General features: G+C 39.6%; 1 protein-coding gene across 21 annotated transcripts in view; it reads left to right on the top strand.

The window, feature by feature from the left end:
* The window catches only part of MOB3B (MOB kinase activator 3B), a 91,283-nt gene that overhangs the window by 35,530 nt on the left and 35,575 nt on the right, over positions 1-20,178 (top strand). For 16 of the 21 annotated variants that reach the window (XR_009208618.1, XR_009208617.1, XM_040090537.2 and 13 more), the window contains 2 exons: positions 6,262-6,361; positions 7,650-8,246. Coding sequence is in view for 19 of the 21 variants with exons in the window: in XM_040090537.2 (XP_039946471.1) it covers positions 7,829-8,246 (418 nt within the window). In the remaining 2 variants the exon portion in view is untranslated. Of the gene's footprint in view, positions 1-4,496; positions 4,593-6,103; positions 6,176-6,261; positions 6,362-7,649; positions 8,247-20,178 lie in introns of those variants that run through there. The other 5 variants (XM_040090523.2, XM_040090515.2, XM_040090516.2 and 2 more) reach the window with 5 other exon arrangements.

Below are 20,178 nucleotides of genomic sequence, written 5' to 3'. Positions count from 1 at the left end.
CCGCGCAGGAGGAGTCATGGAGTCACCAGATGCCCGAGCAGCTGCACAGACCTTTGTGGGGTACTGAGAAATTTGTAAGATAAGAAACAAAAAACAAAGCATGCAACCTTGAAAAATCAGAACCTGAAGACTCCGTCTCTTTCTTGCGTTTTGCTCAGAGCTTTGCAGAGGGCAAAAAGACTCTAAAACCACCTGAATCTTGGAGAAAAAACCGAGAGGCCAGGTATCATAAGAGAGATGTCAAGAAGGTGGTGTGATAGATATTTTGAGATAAATTCGTGTTCTGTATGTTATAAACTATAAACTGTATTACAAGCAGAGGCTTTCCACCAGGCTGTGGAAATCTTCCTGTTTGCCAAGACTGATTTGGAAATGCAGAGACTCCAGAAAATGAATGATGATCGGGGATGAAGCCCCGATTAGCAACCAAAAGGAATGGCCAAGCAGGAGATGTCCCATCCATCAAGGAAGAGCCACCTGCCTCCTCCGGTGATTAACACATGATACCAATCTAGAAGAGGAAGACCCAGCAATTTCCCATCAGTGTCTCAATACCGATTTCTCAGAACCTCATTCAGGTGTCCAACTCTGCCGGGAAGTAGCATTCAGGATCAAGCGGCCAGAGAAAGAAAACACATGAATATGTATTTCAGATACAAACTAACAATAAAACTGCCTCAGGGGAGAAAAGCTGTATAAAACCTGACCACTAGATCTAAGCAATCGTGAACGGGGGAGAACTGGTTCATTCGTGACCATCTCTACGTTCACCCAGCTTTGATAACCTGGGATCGAGATTGTCTCTTTTATTGTGGCTATTTCAGACTGTTATTATTTTTAAAATGGCAAAATAAAATTACTCTATATTAAAATATAAAGTAATATATGGCTGCTGATTTGTCCATAACAGTAGGGACATGAAATGAGACAAGAGGAAGCAGGACTGAGTTTTCAGAAAACTAATGTAGCCATACACACCCCTGCATGACTATCAGTCTATAATGAGTCAAAACCTCATATTCCTGTGTGTGATGTGTAATATAAAGTTAATTCGCGTTCCGTCTGAATTAAACTTTGTAAAATATAAAATGTACTTGGGATTTGAGAAACGGAATGTGAGGGGGACACAAAGGATTGAGAAACGAGGGGTTTCTGCCAGGAAACCATCAGAACACTCATTTACTCAGTGAATAGAAGGAGTGACCAGATAAGACGTGTCCCCCCCGGAGATGAACCTGCTAACGACGTAGCGATCAACACCAGATGGGTATCTTATCTGCTCCAGCCGAGTTCTACATCTCTAAACCCCACTCCGGAGAAAGCAATCAAGACATTGTTCCACCTCAGGAAATCTATTCAACTGACTGGAGACATGGACATGAATATCTGATGAAGCAGAGGGGACACAAGGAGTGAAGCAACTCCTCATCCTTAGCGAAAGACTGTATAAAAACCAGCAGCTCGGGACACACTTTGTGAACAGGGTAGATTCAGAGCCATCAGAGTCCGTTTCTGTGTTCACCCAGTGCCGAAACCCGGGTTTGACGCTGTTCCTTTTTAATTGTGGCTGTTAGAGCCTGAGTTTAAGTCTCGAAACAAAACTCTCTATTTTGATTCATGAAATTGGGCTTGATCATTTATTACACTGTGTAACAGGCGAACATAAGCTGAATTTCAGTGTAATCTAACTAATGTATTTTTTGTGGTTTCTTTACTGTAGTTCTGACAGATACTTATTTCAGTTCACCTTAAATTATATGCTGCAGGAAGTCCACATTCCTAACTAGAATGCCATGGATGCTGTAACCAATATAAACCTTAAGTGCCTGGTTACTTTCAGTACCTGTGTGATGATCAGTGTACTTTTGCAGAACTTCCGATGATATGTAATTGGATTTAAGATTTGTAAAAGGCACTAGAATGATACTAGTTGAGCGTCCAGTCCTCTGTTAAAACATAAACATTTATCCCCACTGAGAAAAAACATGCTTCAGTTGCATTATTAAACAGCGCTTATCATCTAAGATTTGATCACTCATACCGGATTCTGCTGCTGTTGAACAGCTGATGCACTTCATCATAGTGCTATTGAACAGCTGATGCACTTCATCAAATGACTGCTCCTTAAGTCAGCTTCTAATTGTTTTTTACAACCAATTTTCCTAAAAGTAAAGAGGGGCTTCTCCATATGTATAGAAGGGAACTTTATAGAAAAAATTGGAATTAAATATTTAAAGTAAATAAAGTATTGGGATACATAAATGCGGTAGTTCTACCTAACATCACGTAACATCCTCATGGAAAATATGATGCTCTGTTTAAGGGCATTAGTCTAAAAATTACTACAAACATCATGTATTATTCCCTGATCTAAGCCCAAGCCCCTCCTACTCAATCATGACAGTGATTGTGTTCCTTAGCCAAAAATTATTTTTCAATTTCATCCCTATGAAAACCTCAGTATTTTTGCAGAACCATAAATCATCATTTATTTCAGGCTGATGCAGCAGTTGAGCAACTGTTTCTCTCTTGTTACATAGCTGCATTCATTTTTAAAGCACATGGTTTTACACAGAGTGCTATAGACAGATCCATTGTGTCTTGCTTTCCCTTTCCAGTCTTTTACCTTAGAAAAGTATCAAAGGTTATTTATATTTGCTCCATTGGGCCTTAACATTTTGATTATGGAAACACTATGGTGATTCCTGTGATTGTTTACAATCGTGGTTTTTTGCTAGTCTTGCAAAATCACTTGCTCCCTTTTTTCCCATGCCCAGACAAAGCAAAGGATAGTTATTGCATGTCAAATGAATGGATATTTTTATATGTCAGAAGTGTTCCTGACTGTGAGAAGACTTCTTTCTAATCCAACTGAGTGTCTTGAATCTGCAGTGTTGTTATTGTAGTTAGCATAAATTAATCCCAGCACCTTTAGAGGAAAGGAAATTGCCACTCAACCAGTATAATTCCTGAAAGAATGAGGAATGGAGACTTAGATTTTAAAAAGAAAAATATAGAAATGTAGAATTCAGTTGATGCAGAGTTGGTTTTCATATTGTGTATCTCTGGATAGACATCTCTGTGGGGTTTTTTTTGGAGAAGTCATATTTCCTCACTGTCTAGGTTAATGAAACAGGATTTATATCAGCTACCTTCCCAGCAGACTTCTAAAGCTTGTGTAACTCTCCCTAGATATGATGAAAGGTATGTATCTATAAACAGTGTGTCATTTAACATTCTTGTTACCTGTGGTTTAATAGAAAATACACAGGGAAATTATATTGTATGCTTTTAACTCATCAGTGACTCTGATATGATGCTGGTCATTATGTGTGGTTTGTTGTGGGTGTTTGTTTTTTTTTTTTTTATGGTATCTGCATGGGTAGGACTGGTTTATTATTTCCAGATGTTGGTAAACCTGATTTTAGGCCAAGTTTCTGTCTCTGTCTGTGCATGAACTGGAGGACATAGTTGGTCACTGTGGTGTTGATGCCATGGTTGAAGATGATGAGGTCTGGTTGTCCTGAGATCAACTCCATGTCTGTGATCACCATCCTCAGGCATGGCTCTGCCAGCAAGGGAATTCACCCAACTGCATTATACATGCTGTAGAATAGTCTGTCAGGAAAAGATGTTGGTGACTGTCCCGGAAATACATTGCTCTGAAAAAAAATAAGAGAAACTGAATTGGGAGAAATTACCTCCTGAGCTGCCCATACCAGGACAGTCACTTAGTTCTGAGGGACATGCAGGACACTGTCCCAGTATACCATTAAGCCAAATGCCATGAGTGATAACCTTATTCTTTGTGCCTTTATGTATAGTTAGAACCTGTCATAAAAATATTAGAAACCAGTTTCTATCACTTTTGACACAAGTAAAAGCCAGGAGCAATTCTGCTGACATTACTAAAAAAGTAAACTGAGAAGTATCTCTTATTAAGAGACAAATTTAGTTTTATGTGGAATGAGGGTAGGTGCTACTGTACCACAGGTTTCAAGGAGTTGTGATTCAGTCTGATCCATAACACATTGTTCAGTGTTTCAGCTCTGAAGCAAGTCTCCCAAGACCAATTGAGACCGTGAAACTGGAAGCATTTTTCATTCTTGTAAGGTGAAAATAGTCATAAAAGTGAATGTGATAACTGGCAAGGCAAATTACGTTCTCAGTTCTTTAAAAAATGTGAGATTTTGTTTATCATTTGTTATTGAAGTTGTTTGATGAGTTTTCATTTTGTTAATGTTACGCAATTTTGAAGCAATAGCTTTGATTTTTAAGTTGCCCCATACAATGTTTTAATTGACAGTATGTGATTTGGGATGAAATGAAAAACTTCTTGTCATGATTGTTGATTCAAACACAGTACAGGAAGTGTTGGAAATCTAAAGGTAATTGAGTTCCTGCAATGGATTAGTAATTCAAGCCTAAGCAAAGGAGTGGCCATTTTACCTTTAACACCTGCTACTTTATTGCCTAAGCAGAAGAGATGCTCTTAAAGCTCAACGACTTTGCCCAGAGCTCTCCCATTAGCATGGGTTTCTGCAGGATCTTGAGACCTGAAATGTCTGTATTTGATCCCTACTGAAAATAAGGTGAGCCTTTTCCTTTGTCTCCTGTGAGTAAAGGGAAAGCTTCTTTATTCCAAGGGAATAGTGATGATGTTGTTTGTAAATGTTTAGAAAAGCCTAAATTCTTATTTCTTTATTCATTTCTATTAGCTTTTGAGTAAAGACAGTGGTTAATTAGATAGCAAAACCCATCAAGAACCAGAATGGGAAAAAAAAAAAAAAAAAAAAAAAAAAAAAAAAAAAAAAAAAAAGTATTTCATAGGGTTGATTCATTGCAGTATTTTTGTGAAGATCAGGTCTTACACTTTCCTGTTTTGCATTCTTGAATGTGAAAATACATGAAAAAGCCAGTCTGTCCATCCTCTGGCATTGCACAGACTTCAGTCACATTTCCAAACAGAGAAAGAGGCTTTTAGCAGAGCTGTATCTCTTAAGAGAAGTTAAGTGGCGAGATACAAGCCAGCTTTGTATTTTTGTATTTTGTAAAGTTACTGAAAGATAACTTTATCTGTTGTAAGAGGATGTAAGAGGAGCCTTGGCTTTCATTGCAAGATAGTGAATGGAAGATCAAAATGTAGACATAAAATGTATAGGAAATTCTTGCTTGTTCTGATTCTGCCCTGATGAAGAACAGTTTCATCTGGCTGCACAGTAGAGTAATCTTTTGGATGAGTTTTTGAGGTGAATTTGACCAGAATGTGTGTATGCTTCCACAGAGACCCTCAACATCAACATAAGACTTGAGATAATGAGTGTTTGCTGAATATTTTGGTTGAATTTTCTCTGAATCAATTTATTTTTTTGCAGATTTCCTGAATATTTGGAGAGGAGTGGGAAACATTATTTAATGTGATTAATTATGTTTGTGTATTTAGTAAAATAGTAAAAATTTAGTAAAAATAGAAAACAGCTTCCAAAATACATTGTGTTTTGTTTTTTTAATTGAAAGAGCTTTAATTGCAATGAGTACTATGTTTCAAAATGTCTCTTTTGAAGATGAGTTTATTTATTGTTGTTTTAAATAAAACTCCTTGCATGTTATGGTGAATATTTGCAGGTGATGAAGGGAGTTAAACCACAAAAGAGTACCAGGTGTATTAATGTGGGGTGGAGTAAAATTCTAGACTTAACCTGCTTATTATTGCAAACTGGGACATTGGCTGCATGCCATCTCCAAATGTGTCAGTCATAAGCTCAGTCTATGCAGCACTACTCACTTATATTTTTAAGGGCTTTTAAATTAACAGATGGCTGCCACAAAGTATTCCATAGACCTGGAAGTTTTGGGTCTTAGTAACAAACAACAAATTGTAGAGCAAAGTTGACTATTTAAAACTACCTTAATTTCCTGCCAATGACACTTAACTGTTCCAGGGATACTTTTGTTTAAAGTCTTCTTTCCCTGGCCTTTGTTAGGGAAAGAATTTCTGGACTAGAATATTCAGGATCTCCGTCTTTGAATGTTACTCAAGGGGCATGTCAGATATGACAATAATCTCCCTGAAGTTCATTCCAAAACTTTCTGGATTTTGTAGATATGGAAAAAATTACTGTTTATAAGGTCATGAATGGAATACCCCTCCATCATGCCATCAGGAAAAGTTAAAGTAAGTACTTCTCTGCTGATTCTCTGTGTCTGCTGCTTGCCCGCAAATTAACTTTTTTTTTTTTTTTTTTTTTTTTTTTTTCCCAGCATACTGATCTTTTACATATTTGGAAGAGGATTTTTTTATGGCACTTACATCCTATTGTGTGGACACAGGGTCTAGCATACCAGATTTCTCTTTGCTGAGGTATGTGTTGCTTTCTTGTGATTATTAAGAAGAAAGCAATACTTTTTTCTCTTCACTTTTGCCCCTCAGCAAAGCCTTGGGCAATTGTCTTCAGAAGAATTTAGTGCTAGGCACACACTGCCTAGGAAAATTTTCATGGATGTGATTTCTGTTAAGGGAAATAGTGGAACACAGATAATCCTGTAAGAATTGGTCACTGAGAGGGGAGGATTTTTGTATTGCTGTGCAGGTTTAACATATATTGTGTTATTTAATTTAAGTATTGCACAGAATGAAATGCTTATTCTCTATACTTATTCATAAAATCTTCAGTACTACAAAGTGTAATTGAAACAGCACCTATCTATCCAGCCACTCCTAAGTGTATACATTTAGTGATAATATACTTTTCCATGTATATATGAGAGCAAAAAAAGCTGTAATGCAGTAATTTATTTGTTCATTCAGGCTCATTGTTGAAACAGTTCCATTGACAGCTTAAGTTAGATGAAACAACACAAAGTCTATGCTCTTGCTTTTGTAAGAACAATGCCAAGTATTCCTCTGTAAACAAGATTAATAGAGCTATAAAAAAGTGGTGGCTTCACAATTGCTAATAGTTCTACACAATCCATAGAAATCTAAGTCAACTACTGAATTTCTGAAGGTGGGTCAATAGGTGGGTAACGATCTTCATATAGTTTTGTGGGAAACAGGAATTATTTCTGTGCAGTGTGGTAGTTATCCTTCTTACTAGGTTTCTTACATGATTTGCAAAAGCAAACACCTCAATATTTAAGACAGAGAACAAATATAGATAAGTTTTGTTTGCTGATTTCTTTTTCCCACAGAGATGAGCACTGAAACCATGGCAAATGCTTAGAGGCCCCATTGGTACTCTAGTAGCAGTTAGATAGAAATTCTAGATTGTCATGTAGTATTTTTTTCCACTGAACTTTATGCACATTTTGAATTTTACGCAGTGACTGTAAAAATGTAGCAAAATGAAAAAGTTGGTTTTAAAATTTGAAGATCATACAAGATTTATTGAATTCCCATCTTTGTAACTTAAGATCCTCTATTTGGGTAGATATTTAAAAAGAACAGAGAAATTAATTCCTTAATACATGGAAGAATGAGGCAGTTAAAAAAAAAAATCTTCAAGTTAGGGTTTGGGCAGTTTTTAAGGCTAGCTTGTTTCATATTATTTTTCATCTTAAAATTGCTAGAAAATTCTGGTAAAACAGTAGCAAACTGACAGGACCAGACCTGGGCTTGCCATTCATGTGTGTTGTTTCTATATCCTTAGGGAAATGAAGCCTTTCAGGGAGGCTTTCAAGAGGAAGAGCTAATAAATTGCTCTGAAGTTGATACAAGCTTGTCCAGGAAAAAGGGCGGGGCCTGGAAAGCCTGTGTTAGCAGCTGTTTTCAGATACTTGCATTACATCTCAGCTTTCCTGCCAGCTGCTGCAGTGCAGATCAGCAGACATGTCCATAGCACTCAAGCAAGTCTTTAATAAAGATAAGACTTTCCGCCCAAAACGCAAGTTTGAGCCTGGAACCCAGAGGTTTGAACTTCACAAACGAGCACAAGCATCTCTCAACTCAGGCGTGGACTTGAAAGCAGCTGTGCAGTTGCCCAGTGGAGAAGACCAGAATGAGTGGGTGGCTGTTCATGTTGTTGACTTCTTCAATAGGATCAACCTCATTTATGGAACTGTCTGTGAGTTCTGCACAGAGAGGACCTGCCCGGTGATGTCTGGAGGCCCCAAGTATGAGTACCGGTGGCAGGATGACTTGAAGTACAAAAAGCCCACAGCGTTGCCAGCACCCCACTATATGAATCTTCTCATGGATTGGATTGAGATGCAAATCAACAATGAGGATATATTTCCTACAAGTGTAGGTAAGTGTAAAAAAGAAGTCCTAAAGCATAAACTGACTTTCATTCTTGTACTAAGCATGTTCTCTTCCCACATATTTAGAGACATTAAAGCTGTTGAACCGCAGACAAGGGAGTAGGAGGGATCAGAGATAGCATGCAGTGTATGAAATTTTAACTGTGGTTGCTAGGTATGGTAGTGTTTGTTAGCCTTAGATGTTTGTCCCTGATGAGCCTCTCAGGTTAATCACTGGGGATGATCAGCATTGCATTAGTACCTTTTTGAAAGCTAATCAAATTTGTATGGCTTTGCACTTTTTCCAGCTACTTAGGTAGATACAGAATGGATGGAAAGCAAAACTAGTCTGAGTGGTCTCCTGGTGTCTGCATCTATGTACAAGACAGTGGAGAGTCAGAATGAAGTTAATTTAGCCCACCCTCTCTTGATTTCTCACCCAAAATTCACAAGTTGTGAAGTGAATTATTCTTCAAAGTATTGTTTTCAGTACTACATAAAACTAATAAGCATTGCTATTATATAATCAGACAGTCCAGATGAGAGAGCTGTTAACAGCTTCACAAATTTGCTTTTATAAGATTCTCTGTGAGAGTGGCACAAGTAGGTTGAAGTGTCCTTGCTGAAAGCGGAAGAGTGCATTGTTTAGTGTAGACAGCAAAAATATTTATCTGTGGCTGTGTGCAACAACAAAAATGTTACACTTTAGAAATGTTAGGTACTTACATGATTTTTAGTAGTTTTAATTAATGAGTCCTAATTGACTGCTTTCAAATGGAAAAGCTGGGAACTTGCTGTAAGAAATGTAAGTTGTTGTATATTAGTTGGACCAGATGAGTAACAAACAAGAATGCCATATATTTAGATTAGTTCAGCCCAATATTTTGGAATTTATAGGCAGCTAGGGCCTGCAACTAATTGGTAGATGATGCACCAAGAGGTTGTGTCTATCAGTGTTTCCAAACCTTTGAAATACCTTACTGTTGGTCTTGATGGCTATTTATCTGGTCAAACCTGTGTTGCGTGTCATAGTTTCTATTATTTTTCTGTTCTACTCTAATAGGTAGAAAGGATGCATTAACTACATTTTTAATCTGGATTTTGACAACATGGCAAGAGGAAGGAGGGTATCAGAGGAAGCAGTACCATATATTTTGCATAGTGAAAAATGGGCTTGATTTCTCAAGCATTGGTTGCTTTTTGTTTCTTCAGGGTAAATGATTTTTGGATATGAAGATTGGTTGAAGGTGCAGAGAAATGGGTGATTTTCCTTCCACTGGTATTTCTGCAGGCTTTTGTTACCCCGCTTTGTTACCTTGGAGTATTCCAATATTGTTCTGTTTTCTGTTTCTGTGGTTTGCATATGTAGAAAGTGTTGTCTGTCAGCAGATAGGGGGAGCAGGTAACACATGGGTGTGCTGATGGATTTTACGGAACCAACTAATAATCTCTAACACACAAGCATTCAGCCCCAGATGCTCCCTCATGATATTTGTAAATAAGATACTTCTGAAGGAACTTTTATCCTGATTATTTACCTGTTGTAAGCTAAGAATGAAATCAGTAAATACTTTAAGTCTACTTCTCCTCCCAGCAGATTTTATTAAATCAAGCATGAAGAAACTGAAGAAGGGGAAGGACATTTGGTCTCTTAAATGTTGCTGGACTTTGATAAAAATCAAAACAGGAAAGCTCAATGTTCATGAAAATCTTTGTCTCACTCTGAATTCACTGAAAGAAAAGGGACAAATCTGCTTGTATTGGACTATGCCGTATTCATATTACAGACTGAGATGATTGGACAGTTCTATAAAGAGATTCTGTTGATACCTTTAGAGCATTATTAGAGCAGCACTTGCACCCTTATTCCTTTGTTGCCTCTTCTTCAGCCTTTGTTGCAGATACTGTGCTGCATACCCCCTGCATACTTCTCATTGTCTTTTTGATTTACCGCCTTTCATATGAAACTATTGATAAAATTGTTTGGGAGGCTTTAGATCTTTCAATTCAGGAACAGATATATGCTGTGTTGAATTTGGTGTTCTGGGTATCTCTCATGTGAGCAAGTCCCTGCTTAGGGACTCAAAACAGTCAAAGGGAAGTTTGGATCATTTCCTGGGGTTAAGTTGCCTTTCAAAAGAATCTTTTTGATTAATTTTCACATCTGTCCCATATTTGGATGTGATACTACCTGTCAACATATCTGAGTACTGCTTATAAAGCTGTTGAATGAAATGCAGTCACTGAGCATGTGTTTGTTACCTGTTCTGCATTTCACAAGTGTTCAGAGAGGGAGCCTTTGTTGCTGTGTTAGGTACTGTTTGTTCCTACCTGTTCTGCAGCAATCTTTGGTTAGATGCACCATAGGCACAGTACTAATTAAAATTTCTATTTTCATTGATATAAATTAATGGCAGTGAATATGACAATTGTTCATTCTTCAAAGCAGCTGAACTGGCAGAACTTGTTGAGAGGGCTTTAAATTAGGTTTGAAGGGGGAAGGGGATGCAGCTGGGCTGTCTGGAAGCAGGCCCAAGGGTTGCAAGGCTGAGTCAGGGGTGAAATCAGTAGCCCAGCTGAGGTGCCCGTATACCAATGCACGCAGCATGGGTAACAAACAGGAAGAGCTGGAGGCCATGGTGCAACAGCAAAGCTGTGATGTAGCTGCCATCATGGAAACGTGGTGGGATGAGTCACGTGGCTGGAGCACTGCACGTGATGGCTACAAGCTCTTCAGAAGAGACAGGAAAGGGCAAAGAGGTGGAGGGGTGGCCCTTTATAGTAAGCAGACTTTTGATACTGTAGGAATTGAAACTAATGAAGATGGAGCTGAATGCCTATGGGTCAGAATTAAGGGGAAAGCCAACAAGGCTGACATCCTGCTGGGAGTCTGTTATCGTCCACCCAACCAGGAAGAAGAGGTGGACAACTTATTCTATAAGCAGCTGAGGAATGTTTCAGGATAATCAGCCCTTGTTGGTGACTTCAACCTACCAGACATCTGCTGGGAACTTAATACAGCAGAAAAGAGGTGGTCCAGGAAATTTTTAGAGTGTATGGAGGACAACTTTTTGTCACAGCTGGTGAGTGAGCCCAGCAGGGGAAGGACTATGTTAGGTCTATTGTTTGTGAATAGAGATGGACTGGTGGGAGATGTGGTGGTTGGAGGTCGCTTGGGGCAGAGTGATCATGAAATAAGAGTTCTCAATATTTGGTGAAGTCAGGAGGAGCACCAGTAAAACTCTTGCATTGGACTTCTGGAGGGCAGACTTCGGCCTATTTAGGAGACTTATTCAGAGAATCCCTTGGAAAGCAGCCCTTAAAAACAAAGGAGTTCAGGAAAGGTGAGCATGCCTCAAAACAGAAATCCTGAGGGCACAGGAACAGACTGTCCCTGTGTGCCGAAAGATAAGTCAATGTGGTAAACGTCCAGCCTGGATGAGCAAGGAGGTTTTGGGAGAACTTAGGAATAAAAAGAAGATGTATCGGCTTTGGGAGGAGGGTCAGGTCTCTCAGGAAGTATTTAAGGGATCTGCTAAAGCATGTAGGAAAAAAATTAGGGAGGCTAAAGCTCAGTTCAAACTTAGAAGGGAAACTTCTGTAAAGAATAATAAAAAGTGTTTTTACAATTATATTAATGCTAAAAGGAAGGGTAAGACCAACCTTTGTTCTTTACTGGACAAGGGAAGGAACTTAGTATCTGCAGATGAGGAGAAGGCAGAAGTGTTTAATGCCTACTTTGCCTCGGTTTTTAGTGAAGAGACCACTTGCCTTGAAGACAATTGCCCTCCTGAGCTGGTAGATGGTGTCAGGGAGCAGAATGGTCCCCTCATTATCCAAGAGGTGGCAGTCAGAGAACTGCTGAAATGCCTGGATATCCATAAATCTATGGGCCCAGATGGGATCCATCCAGGGTGATGAGGGAGCTGGCAGATGAGCTTGCTAAGCCACTCTCATCATCTGCCATCAGTCCTGGCTCACTGGTGAGGTTCTGGACGACTGGAAACTGGCCAGTGTGACACCCATTCACAAACAGGGTGCAAAGGAGGATCCTGGTAATTATAGACCAGTCAGCCTGACCTCAGTACCTGGCAAAATAATGGAACAGTTTATATTAAGCGCCATCACACAGACTTTACAGGATGGCCAGGATATCAGACCCAGCCAGCATGGGTTTAGGAGGGGTAGGTCATGTTTGACCAACCTGATCACCTTTTATGACCAGGTGACCCACCTGGTGGATGCAGGAAGGGCTGTGGATGTTGTCTGTTTGGACTTCAGCAAGGCCTTTGACACTGTGTCCCACAGCATGCTCCAGGATAAGCTGTCAGCCCGTGGTTTGGACAAGAGCACTCTTTGCTGGGTTAGGAACTGGCTGGATGGCTGGGCCCAGAGAGTGGTGGTGAACGGTGCTGCATCCAGCTGGGGCCAGTCACCAGTGGTGTCCCTCATGGATCTGTGTTGGGGCCAGTTCTGTTCAATATTTTTATTGATGACATGGATGAAGGTATGGAGTCTTTCATTAGTAAATTTACAGATGACACTAAGCTGGGAGCATGTGTCAATCTGTTGGAAGGATGAAAGGCTTTGCAGAAAGACCTGGAATGGTTGGACAGATGGGCAGAGTCCAATAGGACGAGGTTTACTAAGTCCAAGTGCTGAGTCCTGCACTTTGGCCACAATAACCCCCTGAAGCGTTATAGGCTGGGGAAGGTGTGGCTGGACAGTGCCCAGGAGGAAAGGGACCTGGGGGTGCTGGTGCCAGCAGCAGAACATGAGCCAGCAGTGTGCCCAGGTGGCCAAGAGGGCCAACGGCATCCTGGCCTGGATCAGTGTGGCCAGCAGGAGCAGGGAGGTCATTCTTCCCCTGTACTCGGCACTGGTGAGGCCACACCTCGAGTGCTGTGTCCAGTTCTGGGCCCCTCAGTTTAGGAAGGACGTTGAGATGCTTGACTGTGTCCAGAGGAGGCAACGAGGCTGGTGAGGGGCTTGGAGCACAAACCGTATGAAGAACGACTGAGGGAGCTGGGGTTGTTTAGGCTGGAGAAAAGGAGACTCAGAGGGGACCTTATCACTCTCTACAACTCCCTGAAGGGTGGCTGTGGTCAGCTGGGGGTTGGTCTCTTTCTTCAGGCAACAATAGACAGAACAAGAGGACACTGTCTCAAGCTGTGACCAGGGAGATATAGGCTGGATATTAGGAAAAAGTTTCTCACTGAAAGAGTGATAAAGTACTGGAATGGCTTGCCCAGGGAGGTGGTGGAGTCACCATCCCTAGATGTGTTTAAAAAAAGACTGGATGTGGCACTTGGTGTCATGGTCTAATTGAGGTATTAGAGATGGGTGGGACTCGATGATCTTGAAGGTCTCTTCCAATCTAAGAAATTCTGTGATTCTGTGAAATAAATCTTGAAAGATTATTCATTCAGAAAACAAAACAGGCATATGCCTGACCTTACTAATAGGACAGTAGTTTTAAGGTGTTGAGTGGCTGTAGCTTACAGATTGCTTCATTGCTTTGAATCTTTCTAGTCTAAAGATAATTATTCTGAAAAAAAAAACCAAAACAACAAAACCAATGTGTCCAGTGGATGGTATTTGGGCTGACTTTTCCTTTAGTAAATAAGTTTGATGAGAGTTGGATTAGTAAGATCTGTTCACAGAAATCCTGAACACACTTTTCTCAGCTTAATCTTATTAAACTTTTCCTCTTTCATTGGGTATATCTCATGCAAACTGTCTAAAGAGGGATTTCAAGAACTGTGATTAGGTGCAGCTTTCACTGAGGGGCTAGTTTCAAGGAATATAATTTCAGAGTAGGGATAGCCAGGTTTGGTGGAGTTTTCAGTTGCTGGTGGTGGTGTTCCTCTGTGGTAAAAAAACCAAAAAACAACAACAAAAAAACCCCCAACATGAATGCAATTGAGTTATGAATTGTTATAAATGTTATCTTTAACACTGTCAGTGTTTATACTGGTACAATGGCCTCTGGCCTCTTACCAGTCAACCTGTGGTCTGACATTTCCTCTCTGCTTTCCCCTGATGTTCTGGTTTATTTGTTTTGTGGTAAAGAGCCTATTCTATCAACCACTCTCCCATTTATAGGGAGCTGGTTGTATGGAAACAGAAGAACTGTCAAGAATTATGTGGGGGTGATAAAAGCAGGTGCTGAATATCAAGACCACTTCTTTGTGCAACAAAACTTCCAGTAGGACTGTTTTTGTAAAATGGCCTCACAGTCTGTAGAGGATTGCAGACATGATTATGTTCTTGCTATTATTTCCATTATTATCCAATTTTTTTATCTATTTAAGTGAGTTTAAGGCATATAAGATGCTGACAGCTCTGGAAACATGCTCTGTAGGTAACCACATAAAGATCTGTCTCAGTCCTTAGTGAGTAAGAATACAGTAATAGAGCCCAGGAGAGTCTGTATGCCTGCTCAGCCACTACAGTAAAGCTATCCATCCTCAACATGAATTTTTTGTAATGTGCTTATGGTGTATTTAGCTTTAGAGAAAATTCTTTGGTAAATACTTTTTGCTCTGTAGGGCACCTAGTAGTCTCACTGTTTAACACTCTTCAAGGAATATATTTCTCAGCTTTTGGTAAAGTCTGAAGAAATAATTTACAGAGGAAAGCAGTAGATCCTTGGAACAGATGCAGTTTTTTGTTGAACTGTGGTCATCAGCTTTCACCATATGAGTTTTGGCAATGTCAAAAAAGGAGCTAAGGAAGAAAGCAGCTCTATTCTTCTGTGCTCCCTTTAAATCCTGATTCCCAAACATGATAAATTCATTTGCTTAGGTTCTTTCCTGTAGTCACTGCAGCCTTAAAATGAGTAATTACGTCTTGTTTGGGTTTTCAGTGAATGGAGTGCTGAGGTTTTTTCTGTTATAAGAGTCACTGTGAAAGATACACAGGCCACAGGGCATTATGTCACTTATTCTAATCTGACCTCCAGCATAACACAGGCCAAGGAAACATCACCACATGATTTCTTCATCAGGTCCACAGGTTGAAATGAGACAATGGTCAAACAACAGAAAATGTTGCTGATATGAAGAGAAGATTGACTTATTTTCTAGCTTGACATAATAATTTTTTTCTTTCCCAATGAAGATAACAAAACACTTGAGAGAGAACGCAGGTTGGGCCATCTCCATCCTTCAGTATATTGAAGATCAGACAGAATAAAGCCCTGAGCAATCTGATCTGATGGGATGCAGAACAAAACCAGTGCTAGCCTTAATTATTCTGTGATTCTTAATTCCAATTTCAGCACTGCCAGGCTGCCAAAGGAACTAAAAGAGCTAAATTGATCAAAACCTGATTAAGCAGTTTAAGAAACCACAGTTTGACATTTAAAGGAAGTACAAAATTACTTCTAAGCTATGCCAGTTTTTGTAAAAGGTGATTTAAAAAGTTAATAATGTAATCAAATAACCTAGTTATAGCTGATCAAAATAAAATTAAAAAAAATATTTCAAACATATTTGAAGCCTAGGACTTAAGCTGAAAAATTAATGTATCTTTATCAATACTTTGGCTGTTCCATGTTTGACTAATAAATTTTGGTAGCTAGCAGCTTCAGTTTTTGCATAGAGCATGTGTGTGATGATCCTTCCGAAGAAAGGAGCCCAGTATGTCACCACAATGCACCTACAAAAGCATACTAAGATTCTGGAGGGCCCATGTGGACCTCCACAATTTTTCTACAGTTTCCTACTAATATTGTGGTAGGATTTTTCTGGATCTCTATCTAGTTACAATAGTTACTGCTTGAGGCACTTTTCTGAAGCAGCAGGAGAGCAAGTGACCGACGGATGTGAACAGACTCTGCTCAACTACTTTTACTGAGCAGAGGTCTCTTCACAATACAGCCTGTAGAAATGTGGGGAGCATGTTTGACATCACTGACCTTTTCTTACAGTTATGTCTGTCTTATTCCTGTTCCAAAGTATGAGGAAGTGTCCATAGTGTGGGCAAAGTGGTGTTTGTTGTCATTCCCTGCATATACTTTTTCTTCATTTTTTTTCATCTGTTGCAAATGCACTATTTAGGAACTGCCGTTTTTTCGTGCACATCTCCCCCACAATTAAAAAAAAAAATACATATACAATCTCTATAGCTGGTATATTTCCTTTTTTTAAAACAAAGCTTTGCCAAGGGCCAAATGGAGGGGTTGGATTGTTGGCTGTTAACTGGTAATTCAGTCACCCAGTGCTAGGTGCATATAACTGTAGTCTACCACCTGAAAACTAATGTAATGTCCAAGATCTGCTTGATCTTTGCACCTATCACACTATTGATGAATTTGGTCTACAGAAGGGTTTTATTTTGTACAGCTTATCTGCTTTTCCCTGTTGCTGGCCTGTCTTAATCACTCCTTCAACATGGATGTACCTGCCAAGAGCTTTGAATTAATCTTTGTGTCAATGAAATAAAAGAAAATTCTGCAAGACACGGACTATTCTATGGCTACAGCTTTTCTCTAGGCATTAAACTTTATTAATTCTGTGTTTACGTATATGTTACAGCAGCAGCAGCACAGCTATCCTCCTAGAGAATTTGGTGTATTGAAATATATGTACTTGGAAAATACCAGGTAGATATTTTACTAGTAGATTACACATCTGAGCATCCTCCTCCTCATACCTTTTTCCTGCACCTGTGGTTCAGGATCTGTTAGGTGATTCTAAGTAACCTAAGCTGGCAGGTGAACCAGCCTGCAAACCTAGCATGCCTCAAGTATCATCACAAAAGATTGATGAAAATTGCATTAAATCCATCTGGATGGTGAGTGATGCAGTTTAGAAGCTAGCTATCTGGTCTTCTTAGCATTGCATTACTTTCTTGCTGACTGAGTGTATCTTGGAGGAATTTGATTCCTTATTTGTATCTGATATCCAAAATGTCTTGATTAGTTTAGGTCTACTTTTACAAAAATAGGGACTGAAGCTTGGGAGTAGTCTAGACAGTCCTCAAGCCATATCACTGTTACCCTTTCCACACGTCTTCCTCAGTGTACTCCGTTGGTCTGTTACTGTGTGTACCATTTGAGGTACATAAAGGTCCACTGCCAGCTCAGATTTACGAATTAACCCATTCTGCAGTCTAGTTCTGGTGATAGAAGAAGATACATGCAGTAGAAAGTAAGTGCAAATCTATTAGTGCATTCTCTGCTTGTCCATGAGAAAGATTTGGCACTGATGGTATGAAGGAATGCTGTCTTACCTGGAGAATGTGTACTGAGAGCCTGATGCCTTGAGTGATGTGTTTTTAGTATTATTGTAGTCATTAAGGGCTAAAAAGAATTTTTGCTAAAAGACTAAAAAGCAGGTCTCAGTGGTTTTCTTCTTCCATTCTCCATTTCTCGAACTTGAGGGGAAAAGAAAAAGAAACCAAGCAGTGGTGTGAATGGTGGTGGAGGAAAAACTTGAGAGGAGAGGGATATGTTAACTGACTCTGCAAAGGTTTCAGGATCTCTGCTCAGTCTGATGCTGTTTTCGGAGGAAGAAAGAAGTACAGAACACCTGCAAGAAGTGTTATCTCATGTGGGGACTGGGGTGGTCTGTACAATATTTGCCATTTCCCTTGTTCTTGAGGAATTCATCTTTCCAGCACATTGTCATTACAGATGTTGTGGGACCTACTTAAATTAGTCTCTCAGAGAATCAGCAAAGGCACGACCACAGCTTCTACCCTAACTGAACTTGTGACCTCTTCTCTTTACCCACCTTCACAGCATAGCCGATGTCTACAATGTTTAAGTAGGCATGCTGGGGTTGAGTTTGCATCCAACTCAAAAAGTGTGGGAAATGTGATACCTTGAACATGCTTTACCTTGGAAAGGGGGTTTTTGTGAACTGCATACTCTGCATTCTGCCGTGGTGTGTGAATTACTCCTCTAATGAGCAAGAAGAATAGCTTCTTATGTGAAACCTTATAAAAAAGACTTTGTGTCACAGGCTGCAAGGCAGAAAGTGTGTAGGAGAAGAATTTATGTATCATAATTATATTGCTGGTTCATTGTTTGGAACATGAACAAAATAAGGTTCACAGGAATCAATTTTCTTCATGACTACTTTTTGCTTATGTTTTTTTGCCAAATCAAAGTTGTTGTTTAAGCTCAGAAATACTGTAGAAAATTTATGGTAGTCCCTACTTTGAGAAATGTATTTTCATCCTTAAGAGCAATCTTCTGGAGACAACACTGGTACTTTGGGGCATGTTTTATCCAAAATCTGGACAAGGGAAGAGATGTATGACAGGACATCATCAGCTGCACCAGATATATGGTACCAATCATCAGAATTAAGTGTAGTCATAGAGGCATTAAAATAAAATAATTTAGTCCTAATTTGTTTAAACTGCAATCTGAATTTGACTTTACTGTTGAGTGGCTGGTGTGCCACTTAGTGTGGCACTTAGGGAACTGTTGGAAGGCCTAAATCCAGGAGAAGAGCTTTGTTTCGGCCAGAAACATCAACACTATCTTTAAGTTTCTCCATCCTCTTTTGAATAGAATTTTGGCCGTCTAAATCCACATTAAGTAAATGGAGAAAAATCAGAAGCTTTAGGAGGGAAAAAACTTCTTAGTTGTTTTTAAATGAGGTTCTCCTGCCTTTTATAGGGTTGGTTTTTTGTTTGTTTTTGGTTTTTTTTGGTTTTTTTTTTTTTTTTTGGTAAAATATGTATGTAGAAAATACATGGATAAAAAAACATTGTGTGGCTAAAAGCCGTATGTGAGCTTTTGTATCAAAAATGGTGTGGCCAGCAGGACCAGGACAGTGGTCTGCCCCCTGTATTTGGCACTGGTGAGGCTCACCTTGCCTAGTTCACAGGCCTAGAATCCTGTGCCTAGCTCTGGGCCCCTCCCTACAAGAAGGACATTGAGGTGTTGAAAGAATTTCAGAGAATGGCAACAGGGCTGGTGAAGTGTCTCGAGCCCATGTCTTATGTGGAGTGTCTGAGGAAGCTGTAAAAAAGGAGTCTGAGAGGGGCATTGCTCTTTACAGCCACCTGACAGGAGGCTGTATCCAGGCGAGCATCAGCCTCTGCTCCCAGGCAGTCAGTGACCAGACAGGAGGAAATAGCCCCATGTTGTGCTAGGAGGAGTTTTGATTGAATATTGGGAAAAAATTCTCCATTAAAAGCACTGTTAAGCACTGGAACAAGCTGCCCAAAGAAGTCGTTGAGTAATCTGGAGATATATAAAAGACATATAGATGTCATGTAGAAGGCACTTAGGTGCATGTTGTAGTGATGGACTTGGCAGTGTTAGGCTTACAGTTTGACTTGATCTTAAAGGTCTTTTCAAAGCTAAAGAATTTCATGATTTTTTTATCTTTAAACACAAAGCCAAGAATTATATACTCAGATAACCTGAAACATTTTTAAGTACAGTGTTCATTCTGATAATGTCACAGAGCAAATCATCAAACTTTTAAAATATGATTATTTATGGGTGTGATTAAGTCACTTGTGTGTTTGCCATTAAAAGACAGCTGTATTAGTACATTTCTGTGCCTAATTCTGCAGAAGTTCTCTGCCTTGCAGAGCTTTACATGCTCATTCAAAAAAAAAAGTCAGCAAGAGATTACAGGAAGAAAAAATATTTCTAGAGAAAAGGTGTTCAGAATGGCTTCTGTAAGGACAGATTTTTCTCCATCATATTAGTTTGGTCAGTGTTTTCAGCTGAACACTCATTGGTAGCACTGCACATGACATGATTAGTCCTTGTCTACATTATTGCATCTTGCATATTTCTTTTGTCCATGAGTGTGTTTTCATGTGTTAAGAACGTACTAAAAAAGTGAAAGGTAGAGATGATGGGGTTCATTCTGAAGGGAGTTTATTTCAAAGACTCTAGTGGGTTCCCTGTGGCTCTGTGGTTGTTGTATTCGCTCTTTTTGTGGTTATGTGAGCCACTGTAGT

This window comes from Hirundo rustica, chromosome Z, assembly GCF_015227805.2.
Source record: "Hirundo rustica isolate bHirRus1 chromosome Z, bHirRus1.pri.v3, whole genome shotgun sequence".
NCBI classification, from domain to species: Eukaryota; Metazoa; Chordata; class Aves; order Passeriformes; family Hirundinidae; genus Hirundo; species Hirundo rustica.
Note: the sequence above shows the minus strand (reverse complement) of the source record. Positions and strands in the feature narration are given on the sequence as shown.